The following is an 18506-nucleotide window of genomic DNA, read 5'->3' on the forward strand; positions in this document are numbered from 1 at the left end:
GTGTTGTTATGGTTCTGGATGGCCAGATACTGTAGCTAGCAACAATTACAAGAACCTGTAAGTGGCTTGTTAAAGCTTGTTTGATCTTGTTCTTGATACCATGTCTTGTTTTGAGGTCACGTCTATGCTAATATGGATAACATTTGCTAGTTAGCAAACCAACAACTGTAACGATGTATTTGAGGGACATGTGCTCATTGTGCAACTTTATTTACAGTACCAGTCAAAAGATTGGGCACACCTACTCCTTCAAGGGTAGTTCTTAATGTTTTGTATTTTCTGCATTATAGAATAATAGTAAAGACATAAACTATGAAATAACATAAAAGTGTTAAACAAATCAAAATAAATTGTATATTTGAGATTCTTCAAAGTAGCCACCCTTTGCCTTTAAGACAGCTTTGCACACTCTTGGCAGTTCCCACATATGCTGAGCACTTGTTGGCTGTTTTTTCTTCACTCTGTGGTCCAACTCATCCCAAACAATCTCAATTGGGTTGAGGTCAGGTGATTGTGGAGGCCAGGTCATCTGATGCAGCACTCCATCACTCTCCTTTTGGTCAAATAGCCCTTACACAGCCTGGAGGTGTACATGTAGAAAATAGTAAAAATAGAGAAAAACCCTTGAATGAGTAGATGTGTCCAAACTTGACTGGTACTGTATGTTTTCAATAAACATTAAAGACAAAATATAGTTTACATGTTATCAACAGAGATTTTGTTCTAAAATCTTTCGTTTTAATTACTATGTTATTTTCCACAGGCGATATTCTGTAGCTGACAGATTATTAACAAGGATGCAGGGACTCAATCTGTATTTCTGGACATAGCTATCATAGAGGAGGAAATATGAAACAAGAAGATCCTGCTTGTTCAAACAGACAACCATAGACAACTGGGAGATGTTTGTTCACCTGACTTCTGCAAAACCTGGAACTCAGTACACAGTGGACTCAGATATATATTTTTAGGATGAAAGCTTGCACATTCTGTATGTACACAGCTAAGAATTGTGTTTTTTATTCCGATTTTTCAAGGGGTGCTGCATCACCTTCAGCACCCCTACTTACCGTGGCTATGCCAAGCTTTCAATAGAGCGAGGGTGATTGGTGCGGAAGTGGGGTCAGGGTTCATACACTGTCCTGCCAAGTGAGGCTTCAAAAGGATAGTGTCTTCAAAGACTCTGGTTCGCTCCCTTCCCCCTATTGCACCTTAGATGACTGGATCCTCCAGACTCCCCTTTGACTGATAACTCTCCCAAAGCTTCAAAGCTAGGCTACTAGCTGCAATACAGGCCCATGACACCCCAAAGACCTCTACAAACGGTGCTGTTATCTACAGTATGTGGGGTTTCTCATTCGTCTATCAAACCTACAGGGAATATCACTACAACTTCTGACATGGGATGTTGAAGTCAGCATTCTGCTCATAAGGATTCAGCTTTCAGTTGCGGAAAGATTCTGTACTTTGTTAGTGAAATATTACAACATTTTGACATTTTAGTCGTTTAGCAGATGCTCTTAGCAGCACGTCTGGTCCTCAAATGTACATGGAGGGCCAATGTCAATAACGTGCATGTCAGTCTCCTGGCTCAGAGTTGAGGAGAGATGAACTGCGTCACTGCTGGTCTTTGTAAGAAGTAGTGACATACTTTCAGCATCTAATTGTCTGTTCAACCAGTTAACACACAGCTAAAAAAAAACATACATACCCCACAAGACATGCAATCAGGGGTCTCTTCACAGTACCCAAGACCAGAAGAGAGGCTGGAAGAAGCACAGCACTGTATAGAGACCTCAAACTCAACTATGGACATTAAAACCACTTTCACAGTATTTTTCTCTATTGTTCCCTTCTAACCAGGGACTGGTTTAGACACGGGACACCAGGTGTGTGCAATTCATTATCAGGTAGGACAGAAAACCAGCAGACTCCAAACCTCAAACGGTAAGAGTTGAATACCCCTGATATATTGAGCAATGACTACATGGAATTATCTTCCAGGTAACTCAGGCAAGCAATAAAATCTGTTTAAAAAACCAGATAAAACAAAATCTCAAGAAACAACACAGACTCTAGAGACACACGCCTACATACATTATTATTATTATTATTATTCATTTTTCTTTATCTTCTCTTTCATCTTAAAATAGTGCTAGTGTTCTTTAGTCGTAGTGTTTTTAGTCAAATTCAGTGGCGACACGGCATTCATTTGAGCCCCACCTGTTAAGCTAAAAAAAGATATATACACAAGAAATACTTCATTTAAATTTAGAAAATGGTGCCTGTTTTGCATTTATTTAGGAATTAATACATGTCACATATCAGTTTGCAAACAATGTATAAAAAAATAAATAAAGGCACATGCAAACATGGTCTCTTTTTTGCTTTCTTGAGTAAAGCAGCTCCAAAATGCAGGTGTTTCAGCCTAGCTCAGTGCTTTCTGTGGTTGTAGGGCAGCCAGTGGAACATACAGGGTGTCGGGGTTGGTAATGTTCTCTAGTTGCGCTGTGTTTGGCTCTGTGTTCTGTCACTCATGGGGACACTACGTCACAGCAAAATCTATGGGGAGAGCTCGAAAATTCAAGTCCCTTTGGTGCTGCCATAGAGTTATATTAGAAGTGCCCATCCAAAAAGGCTCAAGGTCATTGGCCACAGATAAAATTACATCAAATCACATTATATCTACCGTAGTTTTGATTGGACTGATCATGTCAACATCATACTTTCAAAATCTTAGCTAGCTAGCTAGCAGTCATCATCATGAATCAAGTTGACAATCTACTGGCAAATCCTTTTCAATATGAAAATAAATGAAGAGAAATTATAGATAAAACGTATCAGGGCTCATTGGCCATTGGACATAAACATTATACAAGAAGTTGGAAATCGCAAATTCAACAATGTGTTTTGAAGGAATAAGTGGCTTACTGCAAGCATTAGTGGAGTGGGTGTGTGATCCAAGTCTGAGTTTAAGGGTCTCTTTTCCTACAAGAGCACAAAACGTGGAGGCTACATTTAAAGCTGTCTTTGAAAAGCCAGTCAGGTTAAGCTTACATCTTAATTAAAGGGGCATTGTTATATTTTGAGACAGTTTTGAATATGCAAATAAGCCAATAGGCAGATGGGTATTGTCAAATTTTCTGTATGGTAAAAATAATTAATTATATTTTGTAAAGTGGTTTCTTGCATCATACAACACAATACAATGCAATTTACAGTAACCTATTTGACCCATGGTGTCACAGACCAAGTAAATAATAATAAAATAATGTCAAGCCCTTGATAATGTAAAAACGTTTTTAAGTCTCATGCAATGTAGGCCTGCATTGAACACCACCTATAGGCTATATCATAGAAATCAAAGCTATTTCCATGTGAAAATGTTATAGGATTTGTTACATTGGTTTGGTTGGTAGGCCTACACTATGCTCAAACAGTCACAATAGCCTATTGGCTACTGTCAAAAACTGTAAGGGTACAGCCTCAGTGTTCACTGTAAACGCGCACCGGAAGTTGCACAAATGTCAAGTTTCCGCTCACAAGACCTAAAATGTATAATTGGTCGTGTTGTTCTTTAGTCATAGTGTTCTTAGTTAAAATTTGTGTTGCTGTTCCTGTCCATTAGAGAGCTAATTTTGTCATGTGCTGTTTTGTGTGGACCCCAGGAAGAATAGCTGCTGCTTCTTCTACAGCTAATGGGGATCCGAATAAAATAATTTAAAAAAATCCTAAATCTTATCCAGAGCAACTTAGTTAGAACTTGAACAATTCAGAAAACAAGACACAGTAGTTTCAGCACAATCTCCATTTATTCCATCCACAAAACTCATACAGTAGGGGCACAACACATCAGGAAAACCATAGATCTGTTGCCATCATATAGACAGAGGACTCATCTTTGTATCTGTGCCATTTTAGCATATTTATCTTTTTATTTAACCTTCATTTAACTAGACAAGTCAGTTAAGAACAAATTCATATTTACAATGACAGCCTACCCCAGCCAAACTTGAACCCGGACAACTGTGCGCCGCCCTATGGAACTCCCAATCACGGCCGGTTGTGATGCCTGGAATCAAAGCAGGGTATGTAGTGATACCTCTAGCACTGAGACACAGTGCCTTAGACCTCCGCACCACTCGGGAGCACAAGCATCTGTTACATGAGCAGCGCCATTGAGGCCGTCTCCATTTTATTGTAGTCAATTTTCTTCACGATTGGCTGATCCCTCCTGATGACCCAGTTAGACATGGACTACAACAGGGTCACCAGGAGGGATCAACCAATGAAGTTGTAAGTCCCACCCAGTTGACTACATTAAAATGGAGTTACAGTACCCATGCTAATATGGCCTATAATTCTCTATGGTTGCCGTCACCCTAGACGAAGTTGGCTGCAGAATCATTCATTCTCTCTTCCTCCTAGTATTACATTAATAAATGCCACTTGACATCCATATATCTGGCATATCAGGTCTGAATCAGTTGATGAAAAGGCCTGGATGAAAACAAGAAACAGACAACAATGGCCCACAATAACAGGGTTTGATGCTGCCTGCTTTAAAGCATGAATAACAGGGTTTGATGCTGCCTGCTTTAAAGCATGAATAAGTGCAATCCTGCACAACAACAACTTGACATCTTTCACTGCTTGACCTGAGGTAAATGACTCCAAAACAGACTTGGCAAGTTTGATAGTCTTTATTGCTGTCTCACACAACCTCCAGGAGAGAGAACGTGACGTACAGTACAAACGGAGAAAGGAAAACACGAACAAATCCAGTCAAATCTTTAACAAATCTCCAGTTTAGTGTTTCCTTCAGTCTCAACTGTCATTTAAAGTGCATCGCTGATTAGCTTACAAAAAAAAAAAAATCACTTGCATATAGGTAAACAACAGTTGTTAGGCATATAGCGTTGCTTCAATATCAGTATCTATATTGGTTAATATAGCTGTTGTTTCTTACAATATTGCACGTTATGCAATGGGATAATGTATTACAGCAGGATGGGTGGAGAGGTGATTTGACATGAAATACAGAAACAAGAAATGTTAAGCATTGAAGATAGACAAATACCTCTCACAACGGTCACAACGGTTGTAACGGTTGTACACTTTAGTAACTAAGTAAGTAATCAGCAAATGAGTTAACTGGTGTGTAAACGTCTAGTGGTTAATGTGTAAGTAGTGGAGAAACAGGAGGGAACTCTAGTCCTGTTGCATTAACAGTGGAGGTAGATTTACAAATATTACTTAACCCCCATTTTGTTAGAAATGTATTCAGAGTAAAACCAAACAGCAGAGTGGACAACCCTATCCTAAACTGAACCTGCACAATTGCATCAAATATGTCATCTTTAACAACAGCTACAAACAAGTAAAGTATAATATCCTAATGATGATAGGCAGGCAGCTATGTTCCATTAACTAACACGATGAACAAGGCTTGCTAGTTTTGCCACTAAAGAGAACGTGTTAGAAATGGCTAATTAATTAATTCCTCTTGTTTTGTTGTGTAACCGATGTGAAATGGCTAGCTAGTTAGCGGTGGTGCGCGCTAATAGCGTTTCAATCGGTGACGTCACTTGCTCTGCAAGGACCGTGGCTTTTGTGGCGCGATGGATAATGATGCTTCGTGAGTGACTGTGGTTGATGTGTGCAGAGGGTCCCTGGTTCGAACCCGGGTCGGGGCTAGGGGATGGACTAAAGTTACACTGTTACAGTTGCAGTGTGGGCTCTTTGTTCTGGTTTAGCTAGCTCAGGGGTCTCCGGCAATTTCTAACATGAGATCTACTTCAAAAAATGCTGCGAGTTACTCATTTATTTGCTTACTTTTTTCAGTTGTTTCACTCAGACAATTACAATTACTTATTGAAAAACAACAACATTGGATGTTCAGAGTCCATGTCAATGCATAAATCACATCAAAATAAAAAATTTACGGTCTTGAAAAAAAATAACAAATGTATACGTTTGAGTGTGATTCCCCTTTAATTCAAGTGCACACCTAGCAAGAGACGAATGTGTTTGGCTAGCGATTTATCTGTTTAGGCCTAGTGCACATCATGGCAGAGTACGGGATGCGAGATCGACCTGTTGGACCCCCGAGATAGTTATACTCCTGCTTTAGAATAATTGATGAAAGCTATTGATTGGCTGATGGAGAGAACAGCATTACCCTTTCTCCCTGGCTTTATTTCTGTGGCCTGTGGGCACATACTGTACACCTGACACACACACACACCCAATGAAAACACTGCCAGATTGGTGTATCTAGAGACTCACACACATCCTCCCTTCTCACTAAAAACCAAGGTCCTATTGATTTCTCTGTTTGGAATTATCAAGCAGTATTGACTGACAGGTCCGGATGGCATGGGACATCTCACCATGGCAAACACAAATATTCTCTCTCCCACAAAACAGACAGACACACACACACACAGAGACACACACACAGAGACACACACACAGAGACACACACACACAGAGACACACACACACACAGAGACACACAGACACACACACACACACACACACACACACACACACACACACACACACACACACACACACACACACACACACACACACACACACACACACACACACACACACACACACACACACACACACACACACACACACACACACACACACAGTCCTGTCATCACCTGGGCTCAGCTCAGTCCCCAAGGACCACACTGGCACCCATCTTGTCTTGCTGTAGGGGACAGATGGATCAATGTCCCTATGAGAACTTTCCAGAAGTGTGTGTGTCTCTCAGTCAGTCGGATTTATACTAAATGAAAAAACAAGACACTGTTGACCATCTAGCTAACTGTAATAAATTACTTGAAACAACACTACTGTGTACAGTGATTTTAATTTATGGACAGCGCCAAAGTGGTGAGAGTATTTGGTGTGTGTGTGTGTGTGTGTGTGTGATGTGTGTTATGTGTGTGTGTTTCATGTGTGCATGGTATTAATGGGTACTGTAAAACAGAGAGTGCCAGATGCATTAACTTACAGCCATAGCCCACATTCATGGAAGCTGCCATAGTCTGTCAGAAACTGTTAAACACACTCTCCATGTCTGGATGCATCCAAACGATAAACATAACCCTCAAATCCTCAAACTGACCTTAGCCCTCAACTCAAAATACAATAAACACTGATGTTGATCTCAGAGGAAAGGGAGAGCACCCACACAGACACACATCACCTTACATACTCATAGAGGTGGAATAGGACGACAACATGAACTGTGGTTTATTCAGGTGAACTCTTCAATGGATCTTTGGCTTGGGGAGACGTGACAGGATGGGGGGAACCAGGACTCTAGCTCTGAGAAGTCCCAGGTCTAGCATTTCCAGACTAGGAGGGCTGGTGCTCTCGAGGTCCCTCCTGACCCCCAGCGTGCGGGGCTGAGCAAGCACACCGTGGCCCAGGGAGGGGCCCACTGCCTGGGGACCAGAATTGAAGCAGGGTAGACCCCTGGAGGGAGGCGGCAGCTGCTTGGTCCTGTGGTTGGCCAGCAGTCCTACAGAGCTTGATCGGAGAAGAGAGCCATTAGTGTACCTCTGAGGCAGAGCTGGGACAGACACACGCTTGTGGAGGCGAGGCCGCTGCAGGAAGCGAGGGCAGCCAGGGCCCTCTGGAGAGGCTCGCTGCCCCCCGTCTGGCCTGGACAGCGCTCCTGTTGTTGGGCTGCTGGCTGCAGGGAGCCCCTGGGTAGGGCTGGGGGTGGTCCCAGGCCCTTCTCTGTCATTGATGTTGAGCTGGGTGCTGAGTAGCACACTCAACTCGTCTGGGTTGGACACTGGGGGAGTGTCGACACCCCTGGCCGGGCTTCTAGCAGGGCGGTCAGAGTCTGTGCAAGGGGACCCATCTCCCCTGCTCCTCCTTCTCTGGGGGTCACTGTGGCCCTCGGTGAGGGCTGTTTTTACTAGTCTTTCCTGGGTGAGGTGCTCGTGGTGGCTGGGGCTGGAAGGCTGTAGTATTTGAAGCTATGGAAGAAAAACAAAAAACATACACATTATTATCAATTCACTAGTAGTGAGTTATCCTTCTTAAAGGTCTATAATTGATGAAGATGTTCATTTACAATGTAAATGTATTCTATCTACAATTTCAGGTGAGGTTTCCCCATTCACTTTTTCAATTCATTCTTGGAACAAAAACTTGCCCTTAAAAATGGGTGAAAACTGTAGACTGTGGACAGCGAGCCAAGATTCTTTGCCCTGAGGACTTGTTTGTACTCTCTAACAATCAGTGAGAGTAGTAGTAGCAGTAGTCAAACAGTGGTCCTCCCACCCACCTAGCACAGGCCAGTGCATCAGACAAACAGCAGATCTAACACTGGGTAGAGTCGGGGAAGAGCACAGCTGGCTGCTAGCTGTGGGTCCTGAGTTCAGGGTGACCTATCAGTTAGTATGTGGTACGAGATTATTCTCCTGTCGGGAGAGAACCAGGCTGGAGCAAGGAAAGGCCATGGTTAGAGCAGGGTTTTGAGGGCAACCATACTCCACTCTTCTTTACCCTGTGGTGATATCCAGGGAGAGGAGAATGAAGGCTTGATGTTGTGGTGGTCGGGGGAGTGTCTCTCAAGACAGCCTGAGGGTCATACATCAACCAGATGTCTGTAGACATAAAACAGACTGGTATACTAACTGGTCTGTGGGCTTATATACATCCTAGTCAAAGGTGGCTGTTGGGAGGAGCTATAGGAAGACTGGCTCATTGTAGTGACTGGAATGGAATACATGGAACGGAGCCAAACAAGCGGTTTCCATATGTTTGATACCGTTCCATGTATTCCATTCCAGCCATTACAATGAGCCAGTCCTCCCATAGCTCCTTCCACCAGCCTCCTCTGCTCCTAGTCCTTAACAAGTTCATGCTTTCAAGTCCTTTATTGTCTGTAAACCTGCAGTCAATAAAAAGTGACTATCTTGTGATGATCATCCTCCTAAATCCTACAAATCCTTAGGAGGCTGCCATCTTTATGATCTAGCATGAGTCAGTACTCTAGTTGTGCTCCAGGGCCCTGTGTCAGGGTGGGGCTGGGTTGGGCAGTCAATTCAGGAAGTGATTTGAATTTAAAATCAGAAGAAAAAAATGTGCTTCTACCTTTCTGTTTATTGAGAAGTCATTAAAAATAAGTATCCTATTTCGATTATTGAATTGTATTGTTGGTTTACTTCCTGAATTGACTGCCTACAAACTGAATTGAGCCCAACCCTGCTCTGTGTGAATCCCTCCTAAGCCAAACGGAGCATACTTATGATGGCCCTGGTCTGGCCAAGGCAGTCCGCCTCAAACATCCAACAGGAGACCAGGGAGGCGTCTGTTCCAGCAGTAACCTGACAGAGGCAATGGGATGACTAGGCCCACAGCTCCACCTGGTGGTCATCTCCCGTACTACACCAATCGGATATGGTAAACATCATGATTGTCTTTGGTGATTATGCTTTTTATTAGATTACCATGAGTACCTCCTGCCTACAATTAATTTTTGATAACATTCTAGACATTGACAAGCACAACCACCAAAAAGAACAAATGTAACAAAATACATTACATCACCAAAAGTATGTGGACACCTCTTGTCGAACATCTCATTCCAAAATCTTGGGCATTAAAATATGGAGTTGGTCCCCCCTTTTCTGCTATAACAGCCAGCACTCTTCTGGGAAGGATTTCCACTAGATGTTGGAACATTGCTGTGGGGACTTGCTTCCATTCAGCCACAAGAGCGTTAGTGAGGTTGGGCACTTATGTTGGGCAATTAGGCCTGGCTCGCAGTCGGTGTTCCAAATGTGTTCGATGGGGTTGAGGTCAGGGCTCTGTGCAGACCAGTCAAGTTCTTCCACACCAACTGTCGACAAATCATTAATGTATGGACCTCGCTTTGTGCAAGGGGGCATTGTCATGCTGAAACAGGAAAGGGCCTTCCCCAAACTGTTTCCACAAAGTTGGAAGAACAGAATCATCTAGAATGCCATTGTATGCTGTAGCATTAAGATTTCCCTTCACTGGAACTAAGGGGCCAAGTCCGAACAATAAAAAATAAGCCCCAGACCATTATTCGTCCTCCACTAATCTTTACAGTTGGCACTATGCATTGGGGAATGTAGCATTCTCCTGGCATCACCAAACCCAGATTTGTCCGTCAGACTGCCAGATGGTGAAGTGTGATTCATCACTCCAGAAAGCATGTTTCCATTGCTCCAGAGTCCAATGGCTCAACACCACTCCAGCTGACGCTTGGCATTGCGTGTGGTGATCTTAGGCTTGTGTGTGGCTGCTCGGCCAGGGAAACCTATTTCATGAAGCTCCCGACGAAACAGTTCCTGTGCTGACGTTGCTTCCTGAGGCAAAAAATTGACAGACTGACTTGTTGGAATGGTGGCATCATATGATGGTGCCACGTTGAAAGTCACTGAGCTCTTTAGTAAGGCCATTCTACTGCCAATGTTTGTTTATGGAGATTGCATGGCTGTGTGCTCAAATTTTATACACCTGTCAGCAACCGGTGTGGCTGAAATAGCCAAATCCACTAATTTGAAGGGGTGTCCACATACTTTTGCTGATGTATTGTATGTATTAAAAAATAGCACACCATATTGAAATCTAAAGCATAAATGTGTAATTAAATGAGAAATCAAGTGAACAGTTTTCTATCCCACAGGAGTGGCCAGTGTATAAATAAGAGGTTCTACGTCTGTGATTTTGAGTTTATAACACCATTTACAAGTATCTGCCCGGGCTATCAAACCAATCTCAACAACCCATCCCACTGTGTCAATAAAACTACAGTGATTTAAGCATAATGAGTGCAGAAGGACCTAGATATTGTGGAATTCAAAAATTATACTAATTTAGCTCCCTGGAAATCCCCCTATTATAACCCTCTGAATATTGCCAATGATGATCATTATCTATTTCAGCTCTAGTTTAGTGCACAATCGTATATTGGTTGCTGCGAAAAGTGGCAATTTCAATTTTGTCTATATTATACTGCTCAGATTAGAGCCAATGATACAGGGGGAGAGAAGCCTGATTGCTTTCATTTGTCGACTGCTGGCTTAGCTAAACTGTTTGTGATTACATAGTGGGACAGCGAAAGCTGACAACAGCGATAATGGGGCTTCAAATACATGTGGCCTTGTTCAGGAGTTGTACTTTTTTTTTGAACGCCAATTTAAAAATACAGTTGATGTTTATTGATGCATGCATTATCATTTAACAGAGCAATGCAGGCCCAGCAGGAAGACAAGGTAGACTCCAAACTCAAGCCAAGGCATGCAGATGCACATCAACACTGGCATGCTTTCATTGTGCCACGTCATGCTACGCCAGCGTGCAGGGCCCAGGGTGATGGTTAGACGGTTACTGTACCACGCTTTGTCAGTGATGTAATGCACAACGTGCTCCATTCCTTGCCAAAGGCATTATGGGAGAGGCAGAGGGAGAGAAAGAACATTGACATGGTATTCCCAGAGAGAGAGAGAGAGAGGCAGAGGGAGAGAAAGAACATTGACATGGTATTCCCAGAGAGAGAGAGAGAGAGAGAGAGGCAGAGGGAGAGAAAGAACATTGACATGGTATTTCCAGAGAGAGAGAGAGAGAGAGAGGCAGAGAAAGAACATTGACATGGTATTCCCAGAGAGAGAGAGAGAGAGAGAGAGGGAGAGAGAGAGAGAGGGAGAAAGATGGGATGAGAGATCGATAGACAGATGAGAAAGACGAGCAGAAGGCAGACAGAGGAGAGACACACACAGGATTAAAACAGGGTTAAGATAGTAAGGTAGCTGAAAAGGAGCACTTGAGTGATGACATCTTCACTGGCATCCACATTTTCGCAGACAAATACCTTGACCAATAACCACTCCATCATAATGACTCAGTGTCCCATTCAGGCACAGAAAAAGACAGACATACTCACATCACACCTGAATTCAAGGGTTAAATGGTTAATTGCAAACAAGCTCAATCCAGTGCATTTGGCTACAACACATTAAAACAGCTCCCTCTTTCATCTCTCTCCCTCTTTCTCACTCTCATTCTGTGTTTACATGGTACGAGGTAGACGGCAAACCGGATGTCGTTGTTTTCAATAAGAGCATGACGGTCAATGCCATTGAGGTTACTGAAATCACCATAGCAACGCATTCCATCGTGCTCGTTTGCTTTTGCCGTCGCAGTCTTTCTTGCTTTCTTGTCCCGCTATGCCGACTGGTATAACTGTTTTTGCGTCCCTCATCTAAACGCAGGATAATATCGTGTGTGGACTCATAACTTTGTCAATGCACCCCTTTGATTGACAGCGGGATTGCCACATTATGTTTGTCAATCCTAATACAAGAGCAGCCAATAGACTGCCCCAGGTTGTGGAAACGCACCCTTCTTTGGAGTCTTGACTCCCTGTCACTGAACTCATTCAAGCATTAGCTAGTCTTGTTCCTTTACACTAGGGTGTCTGATAACGATCCAAGTCAATTTACTAAAACTACCCGTTGCATTTGCTCACTCAACCTTGCTACCAACTGATTTCCCCAAACACACAGGTGACTGAACTGAACACCACTCACCCTCCTAACTGAATTCAAGTGTTAATGGGTAGATCATATTAAAGGAAGAAAGTAATGATAGAGAGAAACATGTCAAGGGGGGCAGAGACACGGGATAATTGAGGGGAGCAGAGAAGGAGACAGAAGGGTAAGTGAGAGGGTCAGAGGGGGATTGGGTTAGTGACTCACTCTGTCTGCGCTGGGGCATGCTGGTGCGGGGCGGCCCCTGGTACTGGCTCTGCCAGGGGGAGAGGAAGGGGGCGGGCAGCACACCCTGCACAGAGAAAAGACAAAGGAGGCGTGACATACACTGACACACACAGACACTGACTGACACACACACAGACACTGACTCACACTGACACAGACAGACACTGACAGACAGACACTAACACTGACAGACAGACACTGACACACACACACAGACACTGACTGACAGACACACTGACACACACACTGACTGACAGACACACTGCCACTGACACTGACTCACACACACACACACACACTGACTGACAGACACTGACAGACACACAGACACTGACTGAAACTGACACACACGGACATGACTGAAACTGACACACACACTGACACTCACCCTGACACTCACACTGACACTGACTGACATTGACACCGAATGACACACACACTGACACTGAATGACACTCACACTGACACTGAATGACACTCACACTGACTGACATTGACACTGAATGACACTCACACTGACACTGAATGACACTCACACTGACACTCACACTGACTGACACACACGGACACTGACTGACACACACACTGACACACACTGACACACACTAACACACACACTGACACACATTGACTGACACACATTGACTGACACACACTGACACACATTGACTGACACACATTGACTGACACATACTGACTGAAACTAACACACACTGACACAGACTGAAACTGACACACACGGACATGACTGAAACTGACACACACACTGACACTCACCCTGACACTCACACTGACTGACATTGACACTGAATGACACACACACTGACACTGAATGACACTCACACTGACACTGAATGACACTCACACTGACACTCACACTGACTGACACACACGGACACTGACTGACATACACACTGACATACACTGACAGTCACACACATTAACACACACGCTGACACACATTGACTGACACACATTGACTGACACACACTGACTGAAACTAACACACACTGACACTGACTGAAACTGACACACACACTGACTGAAACTAACACACACCGACACTGACTGAAACTAACACACACTGACACTCACTGAAACTGACACACACACTGACTGAAACTGACACACACAGACACTGACTGAAACTGACACACACGGACACTGACTGAAACTGACACACACGGACACTGACTGAAACTGACACACACGGACACTGACACGCACTGACTGAAACTGACACACACGGACACTGACTGAAACTGACACACACTGACTGAAACTGACACACACTGACTGAAACTGACACACATTGACTGAAACTGACACACACCGACTGAAAATAACACACACTGACACTGACTGAAACTGACACAAACACTGACACTGACTGAAACTGACACACAAACTGACTGAAACACACACTGACTGAAACTGACACACAAACTGACTGAAACTGACACAAACACTGACACTGACTGAAACTGACTGAAACACACACTGACTGAAACTGACACACAAACTGACTGAAACTGACACACACACTGACTAAAACTGACACACAGACTGAAACTGACACACACACACTGACTGAAACTGACACACACTGACACTGTTTTCTCCACAGGACATCCAGCCATGTTATGAGCGATTGTGTGAGTAGGAAGCATGACGTCGACGAGCATGAAAAAACACACACCCTGTTAACATGCTAACGTTAGTGGCATGACGTTTCGACTTTGTAAAGACCATCTACAAAAGTAAGAAAGGTAGAGTCACATATTGTAAAGCCAGTCACCCTGTCGCAGAACTAGTGCTTAATTTGACTTCTCATTTCCAGGTGAAGGGGTGCAGGGAGGAAGAAGGAAGGGTTATCAACCCAATCTCTCCATTTCACTCTGCAGCCAGGGACAGACATCAATGTCAGTCAGCAGACAGCAAGTAGCCCGAATCAGTTGTACCCCACTGTTCCTCTCACCGCTACCACCAAGACCACATCACTCACTCTGTCTGTTATTTGTCTCCTCTTACATCCTCAGTCTCTGTTTCCCTGCTCTAGGATGTCAATGCAAAAACATAACACTTTTGAAAGGCATACAAGTTAAAATGCATGTTGTACTTATGTGAACCTCTCTCCAATACTTCCTTTATTTTCAATCGGTGTCTCTCTCACTCGCTCCTTCTCACAGTCTATTACGTTTAGCACTGAATAATCAGACAGAATGTTTGTCTGTGTGTGAGGGCGAATGCCTGTCCTCAATAACCGCCCCAATCCCACCTGAAGAGTCCCAAACTGGGCATAAACATAAAAGCATTCTGGGTAAAAGAGGAGTGGAGGGGCGGCCGCAGGCGCTACGTTAACCAGAGATGACAGTCAACAGGTTCTCCTGACTGTTTGGGGCCGGCTCTTAAATTGCTCAAATCTCCTCAAGCCGAGAGGGACATATATGCATCCAGGGTGAAAGAGATTGGACTCCCTGGGGGTCCCCGCGCTATTTCAAAGACCCCCACGGTTAGGGAAGTGGATAAGAAATGAGGTTTCTGATCAACCTCCTCCCTGTCATTCTTGTACAACACAATTACAGCAGAACCCTTCTGCATGGCCACCTGCCACGGCTTCATTTGCAGAAAGGAAAGTCTGAAATGGGAAAGAGGGCCTGGGCTTGCCTAGAGCTGACAGTGACTGGCATTTTTATTGGGCTGTCTGCAGATCAGGGAGAGCTTTCCCATCTTCATCTAACATTCTGGGGTGAAGACGTAGCTACTTCCCATGTCTGACAGTTCAGGGGGAACACTTTTACTTTACTGACTTTATTGTCCCAGTGAAATATTGTTGCAGTATCATGTACAAGCTTAAAGTGGTGTTTAAATACAAATTGACAATAAAAAATGAATAACAGTTACATACAGTGTATACCGATGAAAGAAGACCAGCCTGCTGACCTTACTGGGTGGATAAGATCGGAACATTAACCAGAGCTGTTTAGAAGGTATATCACACCTGACACAAATGATTGTCCAGTTCTGTTTTTCATGCCGGGGGTGTCCTATACCTGCACCCAGAGGGGAGTAGTTCAAAGTCCAGGTACAGGGGGTGGTTTGGGTCTAAAAGTATTTTGTGAGCCTTGCTGAGGGCCCTGACCTTAAAGATCTCATCCAGGCCTGTCTGTTTGACTCCAAGTACCTTGCTTGCTGTGGTAATAATCCTTCTCAGCATATTTTCTGTCTGACAGTGGCATTGCCAAACCAACAAACAATACAAAACGTTTTAAAAAAGTGAATACTTGCTGTACAAGATATACAGGAGTGGGGACAAAACACATCCCTGTGGGGAGCCTGTCTTGGTGGTGCGTTGGTCTGATACACGGGGACCCACCTTGACCTCTGGCTCAGGAAGTCCAACAGCCACAACCCCCCACCCCCATCTAAGAAGAAGTCCCTTACGAGTGAGTCTCTGTGCCAGAATGTACGGCTGGGTTGTGTTAAAGGCAGAAGAAATGTCAACAAACAGAACTCTGACATGGGATTTGGCGCCCTCTAGATATCTATAGATCATGTTGAGCAGCGTAAGAACGGCATCATCAACTCCTCTGCTGGGCTGATCGTCGAGAACATGGCTTTTCACAATTTCCGCAAAGCATTTCATTACTAAGAATGTCAAGGCGACAGGGCAGTTGTCATTCAGCACAGAGGTATTAGATTCTTTAGGAATGGGTATACTTGTTGAGTTGTTCCACAACAGTGGCAGGTGTTGCTGGATGAGGGAGGATTGGAAATGGTAAAAACACCAGATAATTGTTCAGCACAGAACGTTAACACTATTTTGTCTGGGCCTGGGCTTTCGTGTGTTTTACATTCCCTGAACTATTTCAAATCATCAACCTATTTAACAATAACCCTCTCACACATTTGTAATGACACTTTCATTAGTTGCACCTCGTCTGATTCAAATTGTGAGAAGAAAACATTCAGTTCATTAGCCATGTTCTGCCCCACATGTCCACCGATTTTGTCTGGGCCTCAAGCACACAAGTAGATGGACCCGTTATTAGATGGATTTGTCTTTCATCATGATGTCATTAGCATGCTAACAGTGTCTCGGCCTAGCATGTCAGTGTGAAGCAGTAATAAGGTGTGCATACTGCTGTTGATTTGTTCATGATAAAGCAAAGCACAAGCAGTTATACTAGTAAAGTGTTCACTTCCCCTTTCATCTTACAAACTGGTCTGAGGCCTTATTTGTAGAGCATGGTGTCATTGCTCATTACAAATGATCAAGGCATTAGCAGTTCTGCTAGCAGTGTCCTGAAGTACCTTGTATCATCACCTAGATGAAAAGTATTTCGCTAGACTGAGGACAGCACCAAGAAAAGTGATACAACCCAGGTCTGTACACAAATGTTTACTTCGGTAGTTCTGGCAATTAAATTTGCACCTGTCTGATAATATGAAGTTGATTTACAAAGCAGCAGGATTCTGGTGGTAGCTGGGGGCAGGGCGGTGAGTGTGGAATCTCTGGGGTCTCTCTCTCTCTCTCTCTACCTCTCTCCCTCTCTGCCTCCTGCTGACAGGATGACAAGAGCATAGTGTCTAATTACCACTTTGATAATGATAGAAAGAAAGGGAGGGGAAAGGAGAGAGAAGGAGGAAAAGAAAATAGAAAAGTTTGAGGAGGAGAGACAGGAAGACAGTAATTAGCCTTTTGTCTTGGTGTGACGAAACAAGGTTTTGCATTCTATTATTCTTCCTGCCTGTTTGATTTTCTACATTATTAATGAGGCCGTTTGGTATTCCCCTGTTGTCTAAGCCCTTTGTTCAGAGACCTCTTCTCCTGTCCTCTTTCAATCCTGAACCTCCAGGCACACATGCGCACTCTCTCGATCTCTCTCTGTCGCTCTCGAATCCCAGCATTGCATTAACAGTGTATCAATTAAGCCATAGGGAGTTATATCTCATAACATGAGTACCATTCATATCTTCTGTAGTTAATGTGGACTACGTTAAATCTATCAAAGTGTGGTGTGTAGAAGACTTCCGTTCCATAAGAGATCAGAAAGCCCTGACAACATCCTGATCATCAGTAGTGTATTGGGTAAACTCTGAGTAGTGTATTGGGTAAACCTCAAAAAGAGACTGGTAGGCAAGGACCTGGATGTCACACAACAACAGTATCGGTAGTAATTAGGATCAGAGAAGATATTCGACCTCTGATTAATTATTTAATTAATAAGATGAGGTGACTGTACCTGCTAGCGACATGTGTCCCACATCCGAAGACACATCCATAATTGGTAGACAGTTCTGATTAGAGAATCGCCATTTGTATCGCCGATCAGTGAACAAGAAACTATTAAACCCAGTTTTTAGATGCACACCCCTCCACAAATCAAAATCTAATATGGATGCCAATGTTTTGTTCTGGTTTTGCACGCACACATTTCCTCTACTGCAAGACTGATTAGCTAGACAAACAGGTGTGAAACACAGACCAGTGTGCACGCAAAGTGAGGATACAACATGGAATGTGATGCCAATGGCGATTCTCCAATCAGAACCGTCTACAGATTATGGCTGTATCTTCGGATGTGGGACACATGTTGCTAGCAGGTACAGTGATTGAAGCATGACTTATCTCAGACGATGTCACTATGGAATGCCCTTAGACCTCATCTTATTAATTAAATAATTAATCAGAGGTCAAATATTGGGCCAATGTTC

General features: G+C 43.6%; 1 protein-coding gene across 1 annotated transcript in view; it reads right to left on the reverse strand.

Annotated features, from left to right (window-relative positions):
- Positions 1–7279: 7279 nt before the first annotated feature.
- The window catches only part of LOC139412082 (coiled-coil serine-rich protein 2a), a 61905-nt gene continuing 50678 nt past the window's right edge, over positions 7280–18506 (reverse strand). Inside the window, exon 11 of the mRNA XM_071158879.1 lies at positions 7280–8012. Within this exon, the coding sequence (XP_071014980.1) occupies positions 7293–8012 (720 nt within the window). The 3' untranslated portion in view covers positions 7280–7292. The remainder of the gene's footprint in view (positions 8013–18506) is intronic.

Source organism: Oncorhynchus clarkii, chromosome 1 (genome assembly GCF_045791955.1).
Source record: "Oncorhynchus clarkii lewisi isolate Uvic-CL-2024 chromosome 1, UVic_Ocla_1.0, whole genome shotgun sequence".
In the NCBI taxonomy this organism is placed as follows: Eukaryota; Metazoa; Chordata; class Actinopteri; order Salmoniformes; family Salmonidae; genus Oncorhynchus; species Oncorhynchus clarkii.